The sequence below is a fragment of the Pangasianodon hypophthalmus genome, chromosome 10 (assembly GCF_027358585.1).
Source record: "Pangasianodon hypophthalmus isolate fPanHyp1 chromosome 10, fPanHyp1.pri, whole genome shotgun sequence".
Lineage (NCBI taxonomy): Eukaryota > Metazoa > Chordata > Actinopteri > Siluriformes > Pangasiidae > Pangasianodon > Pangasianodon hypophthalmus.
In genome coordinates, this window is record NC_069719.1 from 20,561,170 (window position 1) to 20,583,354 (window position 22,185).

Below are 22,185 nucleotides of genomic sequence, written 5' to 3' on the forward strand. Positions count from 1 at the left end.
CCCATGAAATATTTGCCTAACAGTTTATTTTTATGAGTTATGCTTTCAATCATGTTGGCTGTAGATATGGTGGCATGTTTTTGCTCTAAGAGGAAAAATTGCTAGTACTAATGAAGGATTAGTTTTATAGTTGGTCTGGCATGCATTGTTTTCCTCTCTTCAGCAGAGAGCCGTTAATTTCTAGTAGCCTCCTAGTGTCACACTCCAGACATCTGCAGTGATGCTTTTGGAATGAGTAACCACAGTGTGTGATGAGCAATACTGTATATCTTTACTAAGTTGTAGCCAAAATCTGCTGATTAAAAAGGAAAAAAATTCCCATTGAAATAATTCATTCCGCTAAATCATCTCACTGTTGTGTCTGTCACTGCTATAAGTTCTAGCTTGGAACATTTTGGAGCTGTTTTTGTTCCTTTCCTGTCAGATGTATTATAGTTCCCACCAGACACAACATTAACCAGATGTGTCTACTATGCTGACTTTTTTTTTTTTTTTTTCCAGCTGTATCTATAAGCCATGACTGAAAGAAGTACATTATTCTGTTGATAAATTTGTCCGGTTTGGGTCTCGTGTGGGCAGCACTAGTTAGGCCCACTTCTCCTAGACTGTCATCGAAAATGAATCAGGTTTCTGTGAAACGTCTTGTGTAGTAGTGGACATTAATATTAGCATGAGTTAATGATGTAATTTATGGCTGTAGTTTTCCTCTGATGTAGTGATCATTTCAGTCGTAATATTGAAATGAGTGTTATCTTCATTATCAGGATCAAACAGATTTCAGTGAGGCAGATAGGACATCAGAATTGTAATTTGTCATAGCTTACCTCTCCCTAAATGGTAGCAGGTTCAGAAGGGATTATTTACACAGAAAAAAAAAAAACAGTGAAATGATGTTGCATGCTTTCAGGGGCATTGTTTGAGGTTGCCAGCCGCAGTTACAGCAAGGAAAGGAATGTCTCAGTTATCAAAACAATATTTTGGGCAAGGTTTTGTGCAAATTCAAGGAAAGAAAAGTATATATTTTCATTATGCTGTGAGATGGCAGGTTTCTGGTATTCAGGGTGATAGCAGACTGGAATTTGGAAAGGAAAGTGGTACCAGATGTTATCAGGGTATCTTGCAGACGTCTGGCTTGTTCTGCAGCCCCAAGGTAATTTGTCTTCTAATTATTGTCCCTTTCTTCTTACATCAGCCATGTGAGATTTGGGCACTTGGGTTTCATGCAGGTTCACAAGCATATGAGGTTTTTTTTTTTTTTAATTATATAGTCCATGGTATGCTGTTACATATTATGGGTGTGATGATATCTGATTTCTCTGGAGGTCATTCTCATATTATGGTTCTAAGCTTTTGTGATATTCAGTACATAAATATATAATGAGGTCCCTGTATTTCAGCTGTTCTCTTACACTTCATGCACATTTATGGATTTTGCGTCCTTTATTATGAGCCAAGACATCATTCTAAGCATAGCACATCTACCTTAAACTCTTTAGAAAAGATAGGAATGAGAGGAACACTTCCTTCTACATGAAGTGCTTTCTCCTCTATTTTGTGGTTGTAACAATGAATTATAATAACACAATAACACAAATCAGGTTGTTATCCTACATGCCACTAAGAAAACCTTTTACAACAGTTATCTGCTGGCTTTTTAGTGTACCATACAACATGCAGTACAATGTTAGTCTAGACAGTTTCTTCTCAGTTGTACAATGGTTTTGCTGAAACAGCATCACTTCTGTCATATGTGTAATACTCAGCGGGGTGATTGATTTTTAATAATTTTCTGCCAGAAGTTACTAGTCAGTGAATCATCAGACAGTTAATTCAACTAACTCAAAATACTGATGAAATGCATTTTTGTTCATTATTTTTTCCTCACAGCCACTCTTTCTTTCATTTTATTATTACAGTGTGATAAATACTAAGAAAGGGCCTCATTTATCAAGCTGGATAGGAACAAATTTATGCGTAAATCATTAAAACGAGTGTTTACTCTACAAATTTGGTATTCACGAAAATCACATAAATTAAAAAAAAAAGTTTATATCCTACTCAAGCTCCTTACTGTGTGTAAATTTAGCATAAGAAGACTAACTTATGTAAACCTTGAATTGATCGACTTCAAATCATATAATTAGCATGGATTTTTTTCTTTACTACTTTGTAAGGAGCTTCAAGAATTTTTTTCCCCTCACCACTAATTCCTCTGCATGCAGGACAGACCAATGGAGATTCAGTGAAAACATGAACTGATCAGCCATAACATTAAAACCACTGACAGGTGAAGTGAATAACATTGATTATCTCTTTACAGTGGAACCTGTCAAGGGGTGGGGCATATTAGGCAACAAGTGAACAGTCAGTTCTCAAAGTTGATGTATTGGAAGCAGGAAAAATGGGCAAGTGTAAGGATCTGAGCGACTTTGACAAGGGCAAAATTGTAATGGCTAGACGAGCAACTACTAGACTACCAAAACGGTAGGTCTTGTGGGTTGTTCCCGGTATTCCAATCCCACAGAAGAGCTACTATAGCATAAATTCCTGAAAAAGTTAATCCTAGCTATGATAGAAAAGTATCAGAACACACAGTGCATTGCAGCTTGCTGCGTATGGGGCTGCGTAGCCGCAGATTGGTGCTGACCCCTGTCTACCGCCGAAAGCGGTCAGAACTGGACCATGGAGCAATGGAAGAAGGTGGTCTGGTCTGATGAAACACGTTTTCTTTTACTTCATGTGGACGGCCGAGTGCGTGTGCATCTCTTACCTGGGGAAGAGATGGCACCAGGATGCACTGTAGGAAGAAGACAAGCTGACAAAGGCAGCGTGATGCTCTGGGCAATGTTCTGCTGGGAAACCTTGGGTCCTGGCATTCATGTGGATGTTACTTTGGCATGTACTGCCTACATAAACGTTGAAGCAGAGCAAGTACACCCCTTCATGACAACGGTATTCCCTAATGGCAGTGGCCTCTATGAGCAGAATAATGCAGCCTGCCATACTGCAAAAATTGTTTAGGAATGACTTGAGGAACATGACAAAGAGTTTAAGGTGTGGACTGGGCATCCAAATTCTCAATCCGATCCAGCATCTATGGGATGTGCTGGACAAATAAGTCTGATCCATGGAGACCCCATCTCGCAAGACCCCATCTTGGTGCCTGGTCTTATGGAGTCCATGCCTCGATGGGTCAGAGCTGTTTTGGTGGCACAAGGGGGACCTACACAATATTAGGAAGGGTTTTTTTAATGTTATGGCTGATCAGTGTAGGTCCTTGTTAAGAGGATTGCCACTAATGGACAACCCTGTTAGCCACCACAACAGTCCAGCACACTGCTTTTGAGAGAATGGAGGTATACTGCTATTAAAGGTTTGGACTAATAACAAATATTAGTACCTGATTGCGGTTTATCAGCTATTGTAAGTAAAGAATGCCATTGAGAGTGGTAGCTGGAGACAAAATTTTTTTTTTCTTTTGTTGAACAAATCTTTTGTCTTTTGTTGAACAAATAGAGTTCAAGCAGAATGTTGCTCTCAAATAGTGAAATCATGATGCGATATAGGATCGAGACAAACAACTTAAAATTGCTGTAAAGGCTTTTTTTTTTTCTTAAGAACGCTCTGATCCTGAGAGCGCTTGCTGAAGTTTTATATTTTTTAATTTAAAACTGTATATTAAATGTCCCTGTGACTCCTTTTCATTTGTTTACATTTACATTTACTGCCAATGCACAGAATATGTGTTGAAATTTAGTTGCTGATTATAGACCCCAGGAGAGTAGCAGAGACATTTATTAATACAGAGTTTTACATTAATAAATATAAAATATTAGTGAGTGGTATCATGATGGAAAGATCAGTGCATTCATAAGAAAAAAAAATCCTTACAACAATTAAACGTGGTTTATCTCAATCCCATATCTCAATCCGTACAGGTAATGTGAGCACAACAGCATTATGGTAGAGTTATTGATATATTTTATGGATGCAATGGAAAATACATTGGATCAACAGTTTCGTTCCACTGTTGCCTCCATGATTAATCAGACTTTTTTTTTTTTTTTTTTTTACAGCTTGATAGGTAATGCTTGGTGTAATTGCTTAATAGCTGTACTTTTGTACTTTAGCCAGGCTCACTTGTTATATGTGTTAGCTACAAAAGGAGAAAACTACATACCTAGTTTGGGAAAAAATAACAACACTTAGATGTCTGCTGTGTTTAGGTGATACAGCTTTAATTCTTTCCCATTGACAAGAGATTTTATGTGCAGTCTGTGCTATTGACTTTGGTGGGATTACTGGGACTACTCCTCTAAAATACTGAAACATTAAATAACAAAAGATTTAACAAAAGAATTTTTTTCATAACACATCAATAAACATCCTAATTAATAAAAACAATACATTCAGCATTCTTAAAATTATAGTTTGAATGTAATTTTTTTGTTATAATTGAATTGTAATATAATAATTATATATAATAATAATTAAAATATATACGTGATAAGTTGCTTTATGAGTCGCAGTATTCTAGAACATGTGTATTTGAAATATTGTGTCAGCCTCCTGAAAGTTTGAAAGTTTTAAAACCATTAAATATCAGTGTATTTTCACAACACACAATACAATTTATAAGTTTCAGTGCAAGAGGAACTGAAATATTAATATTAAATCTTAAATATTATGTTATCGGTCCTCTGTTTAATATATTTAACATATGTTAATAATCTTGATTATCCTGACACTGGTCAAATTCTATTTAAACCACAAAGTCAAAGTCAACCACAAGCTTTGTTTATTATTGTCCAAATTAGAGATGTCCTCACCACTCAGTATCTCGTATTCTTCCAGTGAAGTCAGGAAGTCCATACATTGGTTTTCCATTAATATAGAAGGCATCACATGGCACAGTTTTTCCTTTACTGTTGGAGTTTGTCCATAACCTGCAGTACGTCATCCAATATAGAGGGCCCCAGGTCTAGATTAAAAGTGAAAGTTGTGTCAATTTCATCTGGCTGGAATTCCTCAGGACCAGTCTGTGTTGAATCCCTACCTGAGCTGAGGCTCCCCCAGCCAGGGCTTTTACTGATAGAGACTTCTTCTTGATGCAGTTCGTAAACTTCTTCCTCCACATCCTCAGTGTCTAGAAGTGGTAGAGAGTTACATTTTTTGCGTCTTTCAGCTGAAGGCTGGTATTGGAGCTCCCAATCATCACTGTCCTGGCCCAACTCTGTTTCATTCAGGTTGAGGCGAGGAGGCTTTGGAGGGGCCAGACAGGCCTGGAGCAGGTTCTGCTCACTCTGAGAGCTTTGCAGCAACAACCTGTGGCCCTGCTTCAGGAAAGAGAGGTCTCCAAAGCTGTCCCTGTTTGCATCCGAGTCAACGTGGGTGAGGTGTCGGAAATCTGCCAGTGGAAGACTGATCATGTTGACGGAGAGATCTTTCCGCTTTGATGATCTCCTTGGCCACCTCCCTGAAGGAGGCTTACCTTGTAATGTTGTCCTTAGGGGCATCCCACTGAATTTGGTCAAACGTAAAATATATGGGTTCCTTTTTGAAAGTCGATGTAAATGGATGTAAGGGTTCTTTATGAATGGCACATCATGGAACACTTTATTCTAAAAGAAAAAAATATTTAAAACAAAGACAAATTCAACATAATCATGTCAGTGAACTTTGGCATGATAGCCAATTATTCTCATATATACATATATTTGCTGTTCTTCAAGATCCGGTATAGAGCTTTGCCTTTAACAAGGTCTTAAGATTTGATATTTCAGTAGGCATTGTTCTAAACATGTGAACACACATTTATCCAGTACTAGAATAAGGAAATATAAAGCAGTCAGTGATAAGCACATGCATGCATTATCCATTATTTGTGAAAATCTGCACCATTTACTCGTAATCATCACTCTTTCTAACCAATTCTAAGAATTTTAATGAGAGTGTGAATGTTTAGACCAATTATGCATCTTCATCTGTAACAGATGCTACTTGTCTGGCCTTCAGATCAATATGAATCAATTCTCTTATACAGAAATTGCTGCTAAAATGTTCTGAAAGCTAGCTTTTTTTCTTCAGGAAGCTAAGAGAAGTAAGACTCTTTTCAATTAAGTCACAGGCAAATACTTTGCACTCGTTGGCCAGTTGACAGTCCTGTGGACTTGAGATTTTATGTGCTAAAGACCTCCTGCAGATTCACACACTTTAGATCCGTTCTCGTGACTTAAAACACTCACTGCATAAATGTGTATAGTACTAGAGAAAACAAGTTTTCTTGGCCAATAAAGGTTTTATCATCACTTTAGTAGCAGCAGGAGATGAGGGAACGTGGACATAACAGCATTCCTTTTTAACCATGTAAGAATGAGGGAGGGAGAGGAGTGGCCCATTTTAAGGAAGCTTTAGAGATTTCATCTGCCAAGTCAAAATTAATGTGGGCCTGAACCAACAAAACTTTGCCAAGACACCTCACAACCCCTGTGAAAATACACCTCCTGTTCCCGCTCTTCCACTTCTTTCCTGTAGCCTCTCATTATTCAGTTTTGCGAAATACTGGTTTATATTATGCAAGTTGAGAGCTTCAGGGTTTTTTTTTTTTTTTTTTTTTTTAAATTAGCCACATGAGCCTCAGTCAGCCCTAGTCAATGTTTACAGTAAATAACTCAGACTGACCCTCACTTTGAAAGGTTTTCATGAGCTGGGTTCTTTCCCCAACACCTACTCACACGTGATTGTCAGTTTACCAGGATGAGGCACATACATGAGGCATTTTGGATTAAATGATGGCTTTTTCAGCTCTAAAGTTCTGGGAAACAGAGAACAAATCCTGTTACTATTATGGCTAGCCTATATCAGTGATTTTTAAAATGTATTTTAAAGAGAGTTATGAATTCTCTGTTATATAGTCTATTGTCTATGAACTGATTTTGACAAATGCCTATTCTACCCATTGTATCCAGGTCAGGTGTCATTGTTTCCTGTTTTGACAGCATCATAAGACAGATAAACACATTAACCCATCAAATACATTAACACAGCTCAGTTTTTTATGTAGACCACTTAGTTCAAGCTCACCGATGCAAGTAAAATAGCAGCCCCTGAGTGCATTAAGAGTAAAAACATATTTCCTTACCTTGATCTAAATCTTTTCATTAAAGCAGGTTTATATTTCTGGCTGGAAATTCAGGCCAGCAGAGACTCTCCACAGTTCATAGTCCTTTCTAGCTTGTGAGTGCTAAGGTCCAATGTCAGGTCTGACGGTTGGTAGTATTGTGTTACACTTACGCAGGTGAGGTCTGAATAGAAGGCGTGCCCGTCTGAACAGGTGGAGTGATTTTTTCAGACACACAATGTTAGAATATTTTTCATCTCTGCTGACATCACCTTGAAGTACAACACATCTAAAGCTATAAGTTGTTCCCTTCTCGCAGTTAACTTAGTGCTCCGTTCTTCCCTTCCCTTTTTGCTAATTTACCCTGTTCCTGTTCATACACTTGTAAACCTTGGGCTGTTTCACTCACTCCATTTGGCTGAGCTGAGTGAAGAGGCAAGAAGAGTTAATTGATTAGTAATATCTCTGTCATTGTGCATCTCTGCTGATTTCCAGTATTGTGTGTGCTTTCCTAAAACCATTATTGTGTTTGCTTTCAGTAGTTTGTGGATGACCGAAAAGGTATGCACACAAGTTTGGAATAAAGGCATTCATAGTCCGGGACATGTATAGGCTGGCTGCAGTTGCACAAGCAGCTTTTCCAAAGAAGAACCTGTTTAAGCTCCCACGCCCACGTATTGTATATTCACATCACTGTATCTTCTGTCTGTACGTTACCTTGCAGTGGATAAATGACTCATATTACAGCAATAGTGGAATGAAAACTAACACTGTGGTCCTCGCTTTTAATTTGTTGTTTTAGGAATGTACAGATTTCTAGGACATTATTTAGCGTTTATCAGTTAGAGCACTTGTCAAACTCAAGGCTCGCAGACCAAACACTGCCCGCGGCCTCGTTTCAAACTTAACAACTAAACAGCCCGTAGTACCCACAACAAAAAAATTAGTGACCGCCACTGTACAGCACATGTGGGCTCTAATCTCACAGCGCTGATTAAAATTGATGCCTATCTGCCCTGTTTGATGCAAGTCAGTCATGATTCAGAAACTCGTCAGGGGTTAGTGTGATTCAGTGATTGAGTCCAAATCTCAAAATGTATATATATACTGTATATATTCTACTTTCAGAGCCTAGGTTGCACTATAAATAGTGGTGTGTCACAAACAGTGTCAGGTAACAAATTCAAGGACAAACCAACATAAAGTATCTTAGTAAGGTGTTGGCCTAAACAAGAGCTGCCAGAACAGCTAGGTGTGTCTTGGCACAGTTTCTGGAACTGTACTGGAGGGATGAACACCCTTCTTTCAGAAGATATCTCGTCAGTTGGTGTTTTGATGGTGGTGGTGAATCAAAGCTGTCTCTGTCTAACCCGTCATTCACAATCACCTGAAGAACAGCTGCACTTCTGTTTTCCCTTACATGTTTGTGCACAAATGCACAAACATCACTGCTAGTTCAGCAGACTTTGATTGAAGCTCCTGTCATCTGTGCCCCAATAATGAACCCGCTTTCAAACTCACTTAGATCTCTGCTCAGCATTATGCGTGCATGATATAATGTTAATTGCTTATTTGTATCATGTAGCACATTGGTCTGGAACCATTTGCATTATTTTTTCCACTCTAGGGAGAGTACTTTATTCTAGTTTTAGGTTTTTCTTTTAATTCCTTTAACCAGTGAAAATAAGCAATGGTTCTTATTATTAGGAGAACATGTTCCATCATTAATATTGAGCCAGCCATATCAGTCCCTTGACAAACACTGCTTATGCTTCCCCTCAGTTTAATGACTCTGGGATGACCTGTGCCTGGGACAGATACTGCATTGTTGAGAAGACCAAAGTGGTTCATATCAAGACTTGAACTTGACAGGAAGTAGTCCTTATGTTGGACACATGCTGTTCCAGGACATGCTCCAAGTTTTCTTGACCGGCGCCTTCTGGTGTGTGAAAGCTGAAATGTCTTAGTGATTGTCTTTCTTTCTACAAGTGCTTTCATACTTGTGCAGTAAACATTTACTCTTCCCTTGTCTCCATCAAAAGAATCAAGTCTTTCTTCACAGATGCAGTCACTCATATAACCAAAACAACATCGGCTCTCACTACAACACAAGCGCAACTGCACATTTTAACAGCTCTCATTCCACTTTCTGCACCCGTCCACACTTTCATTACCTTCCCTTTGGGTTTCACGCAAAAGGATAATCAAGACATTGATGAAGTTTTGTGCTATCTGACGTCTTGGTAACACACCAAGCTTGGTGTTTCATGATAAGTAGAGTTAGAACTGCTTTCTTTTTCTGCTTGGTATGTCTCTTGGAGTCAGGCTTGATTATTCTGGCCTTTACTTATGAGGAGGATGAATTGTTGAGTGAGATTTTAGCCAAGTTCAGGCCATCGTTGGTTTCTCTAGTGTTTGGTACAGCTTTTTCTCAAACCCTGGGATGCGTAATCCTAGTTGCTTGGGAAAAGTATTTCCAGATCCAACTTTGGGCAGGCTTTGAGTTTTAAACTGGCTTTTTTGTGTATGTTCATTTGTGTGTTTCTTGAGGATTTGGTTCTAATGGTTTAGTCCATAAACACAAGCAAAACAATTACTGCTTTGTCTATGTATGTCTGCCTTCTCTGCATTCCCTTTGTTTTGTTCATGATTTTGCTTGAAGGGATCTTGGATTTCTTTTGCCATCTGTAATATCATGGATTATTGTCTAGTCTAATGGCATATTTGTCCATCTGAATGTCGGATATATGAGCCTTTGCACATTCTGTAATTGGGAAGTAAAACTGAGAAATAACACCTGGCCCCACAAAGATTGAAGTGTATTTAACACAGTTTCTATATACACGTCATTGCCAGGCATGTCAGTGTGATATAAAGCAGAATATATAAACTTCCATATAGTCCTGAAAGTAGACAGCTCAATCTGGATTTTAACTTGACAGTCTAAAATAAAATGAGTAAAAATCTGTGAATGCTTAAAACTCTTGAGTGCAAGTTCATGCTACAAAATCTGACTGAGCGAAAGTATTTACCTACTTGTGGCTCTTGGCAAAGAATTGTTTCTCATTATTAGATGACGTTTCTAATCTTGAGCTTGCTTGGAGATTTGGGAGACAGAAGTAAACATTGCTTGGGAATCTGCATTCCAAGCAGGATTTGTTAATCACATTGATGAGCTAAGTGGCTGTGTGCACTTTTTGTGACAGATTTGGACAATAGTGCTGAGCACCACATGCCTCCTACCTTGATGGCAAACACCACATTCATTGTTTCACTAGAAATTGAAGTTTTCAGCTACATTCTTTTGTATTACACAATGGTTATCCATAATGGCCCCATGATTGAGGTTTGGTCTGGGATTGCCTCACCATAGAATTGTTGCACACAATGCTGGAAATAGATTAGCATTCTTCTATTCAAGACCATGTGTGAACCTTAGTTATCTTGTACTATGTGAAAAAGTTAGGCAAATTTTAGAGAATAGTAACTCAACAGCAGGTAGTGTAGTTAGCCATATGAGAAGGCACTGTACCTGCAGCATGTTATAAAGGAGGAGAAAGAAGAAATATATAATTTGAATTTATACACCTGGTTAGTGAGCTAGTTGGTTTTTGTTAGCTTGCTAGGTAAATCACAGAGCAGAGGATTAAAGACATGTGAAAAAATAGATATATGAAATGCACACACCAAAGCTGATGTACTTTGTTTGTCTCACTGTTGAGCAAATGACTTAAGTTTGAAGCACAAAAATACAGAGACACACACAATATTAACCAAATAGCCAGGTAGCTAGCATGGCAAAATGACAAACCGGGTAATCATAGCTACAAATTTCACAACAGTAAGTTAGCTATGTGTCATTCTCTCAAAAGCTACATAAATAGAGACCAAATAAAATTCCTTAGCTGTTCAGCAAGAAATAATCTAAGTCCATCACCTTTTCCTTCAACTGTTATAATTGTAGACCGTGCTTCCTTACATCCCTGTTTGACTTTTTGGCTCTCTGGAGGTTTAAGGATTTTTTTTCTCCTCTTGTCAAATCCGTCCCAAACATTTTTTTTTTTCACATAAAAACGGCAAAATGCTGGGCCATTGAAAAGGAAGGCTTTCAAAAAGCCCTCCGAGGTGGAGAAATTTAACAAACTCTGTTTTCACTGTTTTTGTGTAGACAGGAAAAAGATATATTTTTGAAAACATTGATGTCACACCATCAACCTGTGCATGCCCATTGTGATTTCCACGTGTGTTATGAATGTGCTAGGACTTAATTTATCATGGATGCTGAGTAGGTTTTTACTCTGTAGTCTGTAAGCTTTTATTTGATAATGTTGATAACTCCAGCATTGCAAACCATGCAGCGAAGAGATTTAGGATATTACCTGGGCCAACATATTGTATTCAACTGTAAGCAACAGCTGCACCTCAAGAAATAGTTCCACCTTAAGCAAGGTGGAACTATCAGTCATCAGTGCACCTCCAATGAAAAAAAATAAAGGATTTATTAACTACATTTAAGATGTGGAAAATGTGTATTCCTTTACATCTCTTGAGGGTCTCTACTCCAGGGCTGTCCAATCTTATTTGTAAAAGTCTAACTTTTACCAAAACACCTAACTCAATGTTTAATCAGCTTGGTAGGTTGGAATGAAAATCTACCTAGCCACCCTACCCCATAGCCCAGACATGTGAAGAATATGAGAGATTGTTGTCACAGTAATCAGTACTTGTCAGATATTCCTGCAGCTCCTTTAATGTTGCTGTAGGTCTCTTGGCAGCCTCCCTGGTAAGTTTTTGTCTTGTTCTTTTGTAAATTTTGGAGTGACATCTTGTTCTTGGTGATGTCACTGTGGCGCTCCATTTTCTCCATTTGTTGATGATGTCCTTCATGGTGTTCCATTGTACATCTAATGTTTTGGAATTTTTTTGTACCTTTCTCCTGATCGATACTTTTAGACAGTGAGACCCTGTACAAGCTTTGAAAGCTCTTTGCAGACCATGGCTTCAGAAGTCACATGAAACCAAGATGATGTGAAGAAAATCCTACAGAAACAGCTGGTCTTTATTTGGGGCTAATAAGAATAATTTAATTGATGACAGCTGTATGATAATTACTTTTTGAAAATGAGATTGAATGTGATTGGTTCATTCTGAACACAGCCACATCCCCATTTATAAATGTATTAATTTATGGGGATGTGCACGCTTATGCAACCAGGTTGTTGTAAGTTTTTTATTTTCCCTATTTTTCCCTAAAATGTTTCTGGTTGGTTTTTCACTTAATTTTTATATGTTGTAATTTCACATTGAGGGTGGAAAAAGTTCTGACATGATTTATCTTGATTTCTTTTTTTTACTTTACAAAACCCTGTGTAGACTTTTTACAGCCACTGTAGGGGTGTGTAGACTTTTTACAGCCACTGTAGTTACAGCATTCAAGATCCTTTCTTGAATCACCAGATGGTTCACATGCTGGTGGTTAATCCCTGCCTCTCTGCTTTGGTCTCTGGCTTTGTTCTACAACAAAGTGGAGGAAGTTGTCCTTCTGCAAACACAAAGAAAACAAACAAAATTAGGAAGTTGCATTTCGTGCCACTATGAGCACCACTATATATTATATGTACAGTATATATGTACCATCGCCCTTTCTCCTTTTATAAAGTCTTCATTTCTGCTGGGACAGTGGTCTTCACAGGCATATGGCAGCTTGGATCTGGTGTTTGTTTGACCTATTGAAGAGGCTCAGGCACACATTTCTTGTATACATATCAATCTCCCTTAAAGATCAAGTTCTTTGGCTGTCTTTAATCAAGTCAGACACACCCCACCAACACAAAAAAAAAATGAGAAGAACTTAAAAAAAAAAAAACTGAGTGTTTACTGACAGTTTTTACTGCTGCGTTTGATAAAATGGATTCCTTATCCAACACGATCGTTGCGTAAACCAAGATTATAAAGTAAATATCATTTCCATGTTGAAAAACCCAATTTTGGTAAAAAAAACTGAAAAGTATATATTTTTGCTAGTGGACTAGTGGTTAGGCCACAGCACTCTCACCGCTGTGGTCCAGGTTCGATTCCCAGCCAGGGAGCCACTGCGGTTGCGTGCAACAGTGTGCTCTCAGTGCTGGTCCCAAGCCTGGATAAAATTGGGGAGGGTTGCGTCAGGAAGGGCATCCGGCATAAAAACTGTGCCAAATCAAATACGCGGACCAATGATCCGCTGTGGCGACCCCTAACGGGAGCAGCCGAAAGAGGAACAACAACAACCGGAATTCAGACACAGCAGCATCCCATGGTACATACCTTTTCTTTTTTAATTTTTTTCAGTCTTTTGGAGAGGAGATTGTAGGTAAGAAGAGTTCAATCATTTTTAATTGGAATTCTTTGATGCACTTCTCATGCTTTGTGTACATCACAGGCAATTGCTTTAACACTGCATGGGAAGTGCGGCCTCCTCTAAAATTCCATTAAAATGCAGCGATGAAGTGTTTACCACTGTTTCTATCGAATATCTCACTGCAGTATTACGCTGTTTGTTCTTTTAATGCAAACTGTTTTCAGCGGACAGTGCAGCCTGCATGAAAATGTCCATAGAAGCTAGTAGACGTACTGCTGATAGAACTCCATAGGTACACAGATTCAGTGTGATCCTATAAGTATCACCTAGTTTTAAGGGATCAAAGATTGATTGGGTGTGGTTTTGGGTCCTGTGCTCCAAGCTTGCAACCAATTGCCAATCGCTGAACACAGTAATGAACATGACTGACATCTCAAACTTAAATGTGTTGGTGCCAGTCAGTCAGTTGCAGACTTGCAGAGTGCCCAGAGATGCTGTAGTGTAGCCTAATACCTAACAGTTTTATACAACTAATATAGCTTGTTATTTTATTTTTGTCATTTCTAAATGTTGTAAATGAATTGTAATTTGTGTTTGATTGTTTGTGTTCATTTCAGAAATGCATTGTCCAACTAGCTAGTTTCTCTACCGCAGTGAAATTTAGCTACCGTTGCTACTTTTTGGCGAGCCATGGCAGACAATGCTAATGTTGTCTTCCTTATGAGGAAAAGAATTAAAACAAGATTGGTTTAATTCAGACGTCAGGGAGAAAAATACCTCCTTACAGCTCTCTGTGTACAATAAAGTTGATTGGCTGACTGGTAGTACTGTGACCACGTGCATGCACTGTGCTGTGTATGTACTATACTGTGCTTCCGCTATTGTAAAAACCACCAGCCACCACTGGTGTACATACAGTCTGGGAGCACATTATGATATGAAAAGTAGTTTTGGTCATCATAGCCATTTTTGTATATAAGCTGTGTTCAATATATACAGTATGTATGGCTATAATTTCACCTTTCAAAAGGTCCATGATGTTAAGTGACATTATTTCAAGAGTACAATGTCTGGGAAGATGTCTCTTCCTATGTAGTTACTTGAGAGGAGCAAAAATAAGCCTTCACTTCGCTGTGGAGCATTTTGCCTTGATGCAAAAATGATGAACTATGTTGAAAGGGTTGAGAATGTTCTGGGACTTATTTTCTTGAGTCATTGCCCTGTCACAGGAAATCATGGTTTCTGGGGCTTTTAGCATATAATCTCTCTCTCTCTCTCCCTCTCTCTCTCTCTCTCTCTCGCACACACACTCACTCACTCACACACACACACACACAAACACACTTTCTTACTGGCCTTCCATTAAAATTAACGCTATGCCTACACCTAAATCCACCCTTAACCTTAACCTCAGTAACCAAAAGGAACCTTTTGGTTCTTTTACATATCTTTTACAAGTTTTTATAAAAAATAAAAATAAAAAGCAGATATAAAACATGTCCACACTATACACAAATTTATGGCTGGAGAGGACTGGATTGATCGGTTCTAGTCCATTCTCTAATAGAGGGCAACACCTAATCCAAGTATGACTTGTGCTCCTGTCTGGAAATAAGAATCAGAGATAATAGTGTGTGCTTGTGTGTGTTTTTGTGTGAGAAGGCGTCATGCCCTGCTTTGTCATTAATCTAACCTGTGACTCAGCCAGAGACGGGAGACTAAATGAAGAGTGTTTTCACCCTTAGTGGGTGTTTTCTCTGACGCAAAACCTATGAAACAACCTTCTACATATGGAGCAACTCAAGACTGCTCAGTTTATGCACACATTGTACTGTTAGGACGTATACACGCACAGACACCCTGGAGCCAAACACACTCCTCACACCTGTGACGGCGCTCAGTCTCATATTATGAGTAAGAGCAGTCTTCCAGCTCATCCCATATTCAGCCAACCATCTGGTGTACCACAGGCCTAAGCCCAGGGGGTGTTTACTGACATCACCGCTGTTCACAACTCCCATGATCACATGAACCGATGAGGTCAGCCATGCCATTCACAACTATTAACTCAAATTCTTCCTGAAGAGTTCTTATGGCACCTTGATATACACCGGTCACTTTATTAGGAACACATGTACACCTGCTCAGTAATGCACTTATCCAATCAACCAATCATGTGGCAGCAGCATAGTGCATAAAGTCATGCAGATACAGGTCAAGAGCTTCCTTTAATGTTCACATCAAACATCAGAACAGGGGAAAAATGTGATCTCAGTGACCGTGGGATGGTTGTGGGTGCCAGAAGGCTGGGTTAAGTATTTCAGAAACTGCTGATCTCCTGGAGTTTATAGTCTCTAATTTACAGTCTATAATTTACACATATGGTGCAAAAAAAAAAAAAAACATCCAGTAGATGCACAGCCTTGTTGAAGAGAGAGGTCAAGCTGACAGGAAGGCTACTGGAACTCAAATAATCCCTCTTTACAACCATGGTGAGAAGAAAAGCATCTTACAAAGCACAACGCATCTTACAAAGCACAACACATCAAAGGCGGATGGTTTGTAACAGCAGAATACCACATCGGGTTCGACTCCTGTCAGCCAAGAACTGGAGTCCACAGTGGGCACAGGCTCACCGAAACTGGACAGTTGAAGATTGGAAAAAACATCACCTGGTCCTTTTCCAGTTTTCAGCTTTCCAGTTTCAGTTAGCTTGTGCCCACTCTAGCCTCGGAGACTTGTAACTGCATGATTTTATGCATTGCGCTGCTGCCACATTATTAGCTGATTGGATAACATAAATGTGCAAGTGTACAGGTGTTCCTGATAGAGTGTACAATGAGTGTATGTGAATGTCTTGTGTTTCAGTTATTGGGTCCCTGCTCTTGCATCTTTATGCTCTAACTGGTGGAGTTTGCATTCTCATGTTCTTCATCTTGGTCTGTTCAAGTCAACACACATGAAGATATCTCAAGCCCTTGGTGTAACCCCATTCACTCACAGACACACACACACACACACACACACCTACCTGTACGTACACTGTACTAGGAAGCTGCAGCTGTGTCCAGGCGTGTCTCTGTCCATGAGAGGGTGCAGTGGAGCTTTGGTTTGAAGAACTGGAGATGAAAAATCCAGTCTGGCAGGGTTGTTTTTGTTTGGTATAATTGAAGATGCAGCATTTGTTTATGTACTTAATTGAGCTTGCGTGATGTTTGGTGGTTAGGAGGTGGACATGAGGCTTGAGCTCACACAAGTGGAATGCTAATGGCAGTTCTCTTCTGTCTGCACTCACAGCATTATTTCTTTCCCCCCCCTCTTTATTTCCTCCCTCCATTTGTACATCACTTGGGTAAATACTGGTGGCCACAACCACGTCCTACAGATGGTTTACCTTACAACATGTATCACTTACTCTCATGCTCTTTTCCCCTTTTCCAAACATACACACACGCACAGACACACACAGAAAGATAAACCCATGCACTACAACCCCACATCTTTGGTCTTTCTTCATCAATAACTTGAAAACACATTTTGAAAAACTTCTGTGCTTTCTCTTTTTTTTTGTCTCCCTTTCATGATACTATGCAGTGCCCATCTGAATTACTGGTAGCTTTCAATAAAAAGGGCAGAATTGTGTATTTAAAAAATAAACTTTATACACAATAATAATAATTTAGCTTCATCCAGCATCATTGCAACCTTTTGTCTGAGCACATCAGCATATTTGAGTAGTGCATTCAAAAGCTGTATGTTTGTACACCACTGTAAAACATAGTGGTAGATCTTTGATGCTTTGAGTTTTGTAGCTGGTGATTCAGGGGCTTTTGTGAAGACAGATGGCATCATAAATTTGGATAAATACTACAATATTTCAGCCCGGGTCCCTGGAGGACTAGTGGTTAGGCCACAGTGTTCTCACCGCTGCGGCCCGGGTTCAATTCTGGGCCAGGGGACCGACCACAGCCACTGGGGTTGCGTGCAACAGTGCGCTCTCAGTGCTGGTTCCAAGTCCAGATAAAATTGGGGAGGGTTGCGTCAGGAAGGGCATCTGGCGTAAAAACTGTGCCAAATCGAGTACGCGGACCAATGATCCTCTGTGGCGACCCCTAACAGGAGCAGCCGAAAGAGGAACAACAACTACAATATTTCAGCCCAAAACTTGGTTCAGTCTGCCAGGAGGTGAAGACTGGTCCATAGATGATAATGAAGACAATGATCCTAAACATAAATTCGAATCAGCACAGAAATGGTTTAAATCAGTCTTTGGATTTAAACATTAATAATGGACTGAATTGATCCATTATTAATGGATCATTGCTGTTCTTCTCACCAAGGGAGGTGTCACCAAAGTGTAAGGGTGCCAATAATTTTGAAAACAGTGTTGTGCTGAACAATTATACTACTTAGGTATACATTTTATGTTTGAAAAAATGTTGTGTTTCAGTAAAACTGCGCAGCATAGTCAAATGCATAAGCACAAATTCTTACTGTTATTGCACATATTCTTTTTATAGATTATTAATAATTTTTAATAATTATGGTATAATATTATGATAATAATAATTATTATATTATGGTATAGTAATTTGGTTATAGCAGTCAACTAATTGATTGAATGAATGCTGTTGCCATCCATGGCTACAAGCCGAGGGAAGGAATGGCATACTCTCTGTCCCCTGTCAATCACAGCGACACTAGCCAATTATGGGCTTGCGTATGCAGAAGAAGATAGATAGCGTTAGATTCCTCCGAGTGTGTTACGCTGCCGTGTGGTGCAGCATGTGCAGCAGTTTGAAACCATGCAGTTGGCTGGCTTCATGTCTCGGAGAAAGCACATGCTATTTCACTCTCACTGGTTGGTAGTTGTCGTATGATGATATATAAAAGTCTGCTTTTGTATAAAAACCAGTTAATGTCCCCATCACCTCAAATAATTGTGATTAGCTGCTTGTGTAATAATTGTAACAGCAGTTGCACTGTATGCTTATAACACTTTTGATTCAGTAACAGAAGTAGAGCATTGCATTTTGAGGGTTTAGCGGTTAAATATAAAGTGGCCAGAAAGTTTCGTGCTGAAAGCCTCAGATTTCACATACTGTATCTAACAACTTTTGCTAGTCATTACAGGCAGATTTATCTGATGTATTTGTGGTTTTTTTTTGCAGACCTCTCTGAGCAGTGAACGGGATTACGAGAGCCTGGTGTTAATGCGCATGAGGCAGGCGGCGGAGCGACAGAAGCTCATCGAGCAAATGCAGCGAGAAGATGAGGAGGAAGAAGCAGCAAAGACCTGAGGGCACTCACTCAGCAGCTTTACTTTAACATATAATAAACCTTCGTTACCATTTTGTGCTTGTTTTTCCCTCGCAATTTGAATCCTCACAAATCAATAAAGTATTTTCTTTTGGTAAATGCTGACAATCAGGGTTGTGTAACTCAATGTGTTCCTCGGCTTCTTGGCCGAGGGTGTGCCTTAGCAGGAAAAGATTTTCTCTAAGGAAGCACGCAGTCCGCGAATGGCTTCAATCAGTCGGCACACAGCCTGAAACTGCGGACCATGTCTCTCGGGTGAATTTCTGGATTCAGAACTTGTTCTTGTCCAGTGCTGAACACAGTGGAACTATGGGAGGAAGTAAATACAGGGATTTTTTTTGTAGGAACAGTGCTGCTGGAGTTGATGAAAGGTGACGGGAGGTTCTGGTCTCTCTGAAATAACTGTGGTGGTTATGATGATTACGCTTCAGATTTTGTGTATTGGAGACTGTGGCCCAAATCACTAAGGGCACGCATGGAGTCTCAAGGCCAAGGTCCTTGATGAAAGGTTGCTTTTTTGGGCACTGGCCTTGTTTTCTTACACCTTCCAGCAGGAAAATTTCCTTGCTGCATTGTTGGTATCCATTAAAAAAATTTAAACTACATTAATCATAAGTGTCTGTTATGCCCTTCTGTATTCCATCATATTGTCTTTGAATATGTTCGCTTTTAACAAACACCAGAGATTCTCCGTCCAGTCACTCCAACAGTCTGCCCCAACTCCCATCATACCTAAGGCAGGTAATCAAGAGTTGATTATCCATTTCAAGTCTACTAGGAACTGGAATGAAGAGAAAATGTGAACCGACTGCTGGCCTGCTGAACTGGATGGAGAATCTCTGGTGTCCATTAAAGGCTTAAAGACATCACCATTTGTCTAAATAGATCCTATTCTTCCCAGTTATACTTTTTTGCCATCTGTAGACCTTCTATTTTCTTCTCCTGGGGACCACAAGCCCCTATTACCACTTCTTTGATTAATTGCTGTTGAACATGCTCTCAGAAGTACTCAGAAATTCTTACACTGACTGATAAAAGAATGATTCATGATTCGCAGTATAGGAAGATAGAGTCCCCCTGCTGAGTCTCGATTCCTCTCAAAGGTTTCTTCCTCCTCCTGTCTCCATCCTAGTGAAGTTTTTAGTTTCTACTTATTAAAATGCTACAAAATAAAAATTCTATTCAATAAGTACCACCAGACGATAGAATATGCACCAGTACACAAAAGGTCAATATAAGTCTTGACAAAATGTACAGTGGTCTGGTGCCTTAATACTCAACATATTTAATACTCATACCAATAATTATTTAATAACTTACTGTATTACTCCTTACATATTTATTTAGACCTTCAAAATACTCCTTACAAATCACAAAGGTCTCTTCTTCTCTCATCCAGCCAATGACTGTACACAGTACAATCAATCAAATGGACTCAGTTTAGCATCCAATCAAGTTCATAAGGTAGAAAAACCTATCAATAATCATGCCACTTCATCATCTGAAGTAGCCTTGTCATGCTACACAATGTAAATAATGGTATGGCTAGCTGTGTGTGTCTGACGATGGATAAGCCAAAGGACTGCAGTGTGGAACTTGAGCATGAGCGCCCCTGGCCCTACCTCAGTAAAATGTTTCAGTATGCTGGTTTAACTAAAGACTTATTAAACAGGGCATCTCCTTTGCCTCCCTAGAAGGCATGCTGAGGTAAGTTTTGTTAAGTTGCTAACACTAGCTGTCTATATTTAAGTTCTACTATTTTCTTTGCTAATGCCAGGTCAGACTAGCAAAGATTCCAGTAGCTAACAAAAAATAGCTAGGCAGCCAAGCCAAATTCTTGCTAATGGTAAATATTGGTTATTTACAGGATATTTTACTTCTGATTAATTCATAAGAAAACTATGGAGTGTTAGTCATGCATATGACCAGCAAACCTCCAGAGATTGAATGATGTTTTCAGGCAAAATGGCATAGTTGCTTTGAAATGAAAATCATCTCACAGTTTTAGTGAAGTAATAAAAATTTATTTTCACATGAAAACATGACTTAACTTAAGAACATATACTTTTTAATACTTAAGTGCATTTAAAGGTAGCAACATTTTTACTTGTACGTGTATGGTTGGATACTTCAAACATTATCTATATGCTCACATAAGAATAATTTCTTTCTTTTCTAGCATGGACAGCAGAATTACATTCAGCCTGCACTCATGAAGGATTTTTTTTTTTTTTAATAAATTTACTTCAGTTATATGCAAAGTCTGAGTGCAAACATATGTACATTCATTGGATCCTGCTGACGCGGGTTCTTTCCACTTTCCTCATATTCAACAATGATGAGCAAAAAAGCTACTTGAGTAAGAGCTCCTCCTTGTGGAGAATCTTCAGCCTGTTGAAAGTGAATGAGTAACAAGCCTGGTCCATAAACCAAGAAAATGTTTCGCATTTAAAACTTCGACACAAGGCAATATTCAGGGAATTACTTTGAAACTATAAAACACCAACAACAGCTCCTCATGCATTAGTCTCACAGGGCCTGATGTGACATCTAATAAGAACACATATCTGCAGACACTAGGGGGTTGGGAATATACTGGGCAACAAACGCAGCTTACAAATTCTAAACCAGTCCAATGTCTTGTGAAGGCAGGGCCCACAGTGAGAGTGATGACAGACAACAAGCATACAGTATGATGAATGTAAGCCAGGATGGCTGAAAAGTTGCCAAATAAGACACCACGCAGTAAAAACAAATCATATTTTGCAAGGCAAAAATAATTCTCTCGAACCTTCATTTTGAAGACTTGACTGATTGGAAACATTGTTATGCCTCTGGGTGTTAAAAATGCACAGACTACAGGAAATTCAGGAAGGTTTTAGAGGTAAAGCCTGTAGATGTAGATGTAGGGTTGATTTCCAGGGGTGGAAAATACTTCAGTAATTGTATTCTTACTGGTACCGTGGAAGATGTGTACTTTACTGAAGTATTATTGAAAATAAGTACTTGTACTTTTACTCAAGTAAATTTCCAAGAGACAAAATATACTTTCCACTCCTTACATTTTCATCCTGACCTTCAAATTACTTGTTACAAATCTTAAATTCCATCGGATTTTTCTTAGTTACCGACTCAGGATGAGACATTTCCACCCCCTGGACTTTGGGATTGACTCCGCCCAGGTAGGAGGAGTCTCACTCCCATGGAACTTTTAATCTGCAGTGAGGGGTACTTGTCTCCTTTACCTCTGAAGTAAAAATGAAATATCGACCTTTAGAATTCGCCATGAGGTCTAATGTTATGTTCAACCTAAGCTAAAGTAAATAAGCTAGTAAAGTTTTGCAATTTCTTTGTTCAATAAGCTAGCTAGTTAAGTTTACATTTACATTTACATTTATGGCATTTGGCA

At 39.0% G+C, this 22,185-nt stretch overlaps 2 protein-coding genes across 2 annotated transcripts in view; one reads left to right on the forward strand and one right to left on the reverse strand.

The window, feature by feature from the left end:
* dnajc17 (DnaJ (Hsp40) homolog, subfamily C, member 17) overlaps window positions 1-18,875 on the forward strand; it is a 51,084-nt gene extending 32,209 nt beyond the window's left edge. Inside the window, exon 11 of the mRNA XM_026918653.3 lies at window positions 18,629-18,875. Within this exon, the coding sequence (XP_026774454.2) occupies window positions 18,629-18,757 (129 nt within the window). The 3' untranslated portion in view covers window positions 18,758-18,875. The remainder of the gene's footprint in view (window positions 1-18,628) is intronic.
* LOC113529462 (cdc42 effector protein 3) lies at window positions 4,218-7,280 on the reverse strand. The gene is made up of 2 exons (XM_026918654.3): window positions 7,142-7,280; window positions 4,218-5,621 (listed from the first exon to the last, which is right to left on the reverse strand). Exon 2 carries the CDS (start codon window positions 5,514-5,516, stop codon window positions 4,923-4,925), a length of 594 nt encoding a protein of 197 aa, XP_026774455.1. The 5' UTR covers window positions 5,517-5,621; window positions 7,142-7,280; the 3' UTR covers window positions 4,218-4,922.
* Window positions 18,876-22,185: the final 3,310 nt, after the last annotated feature.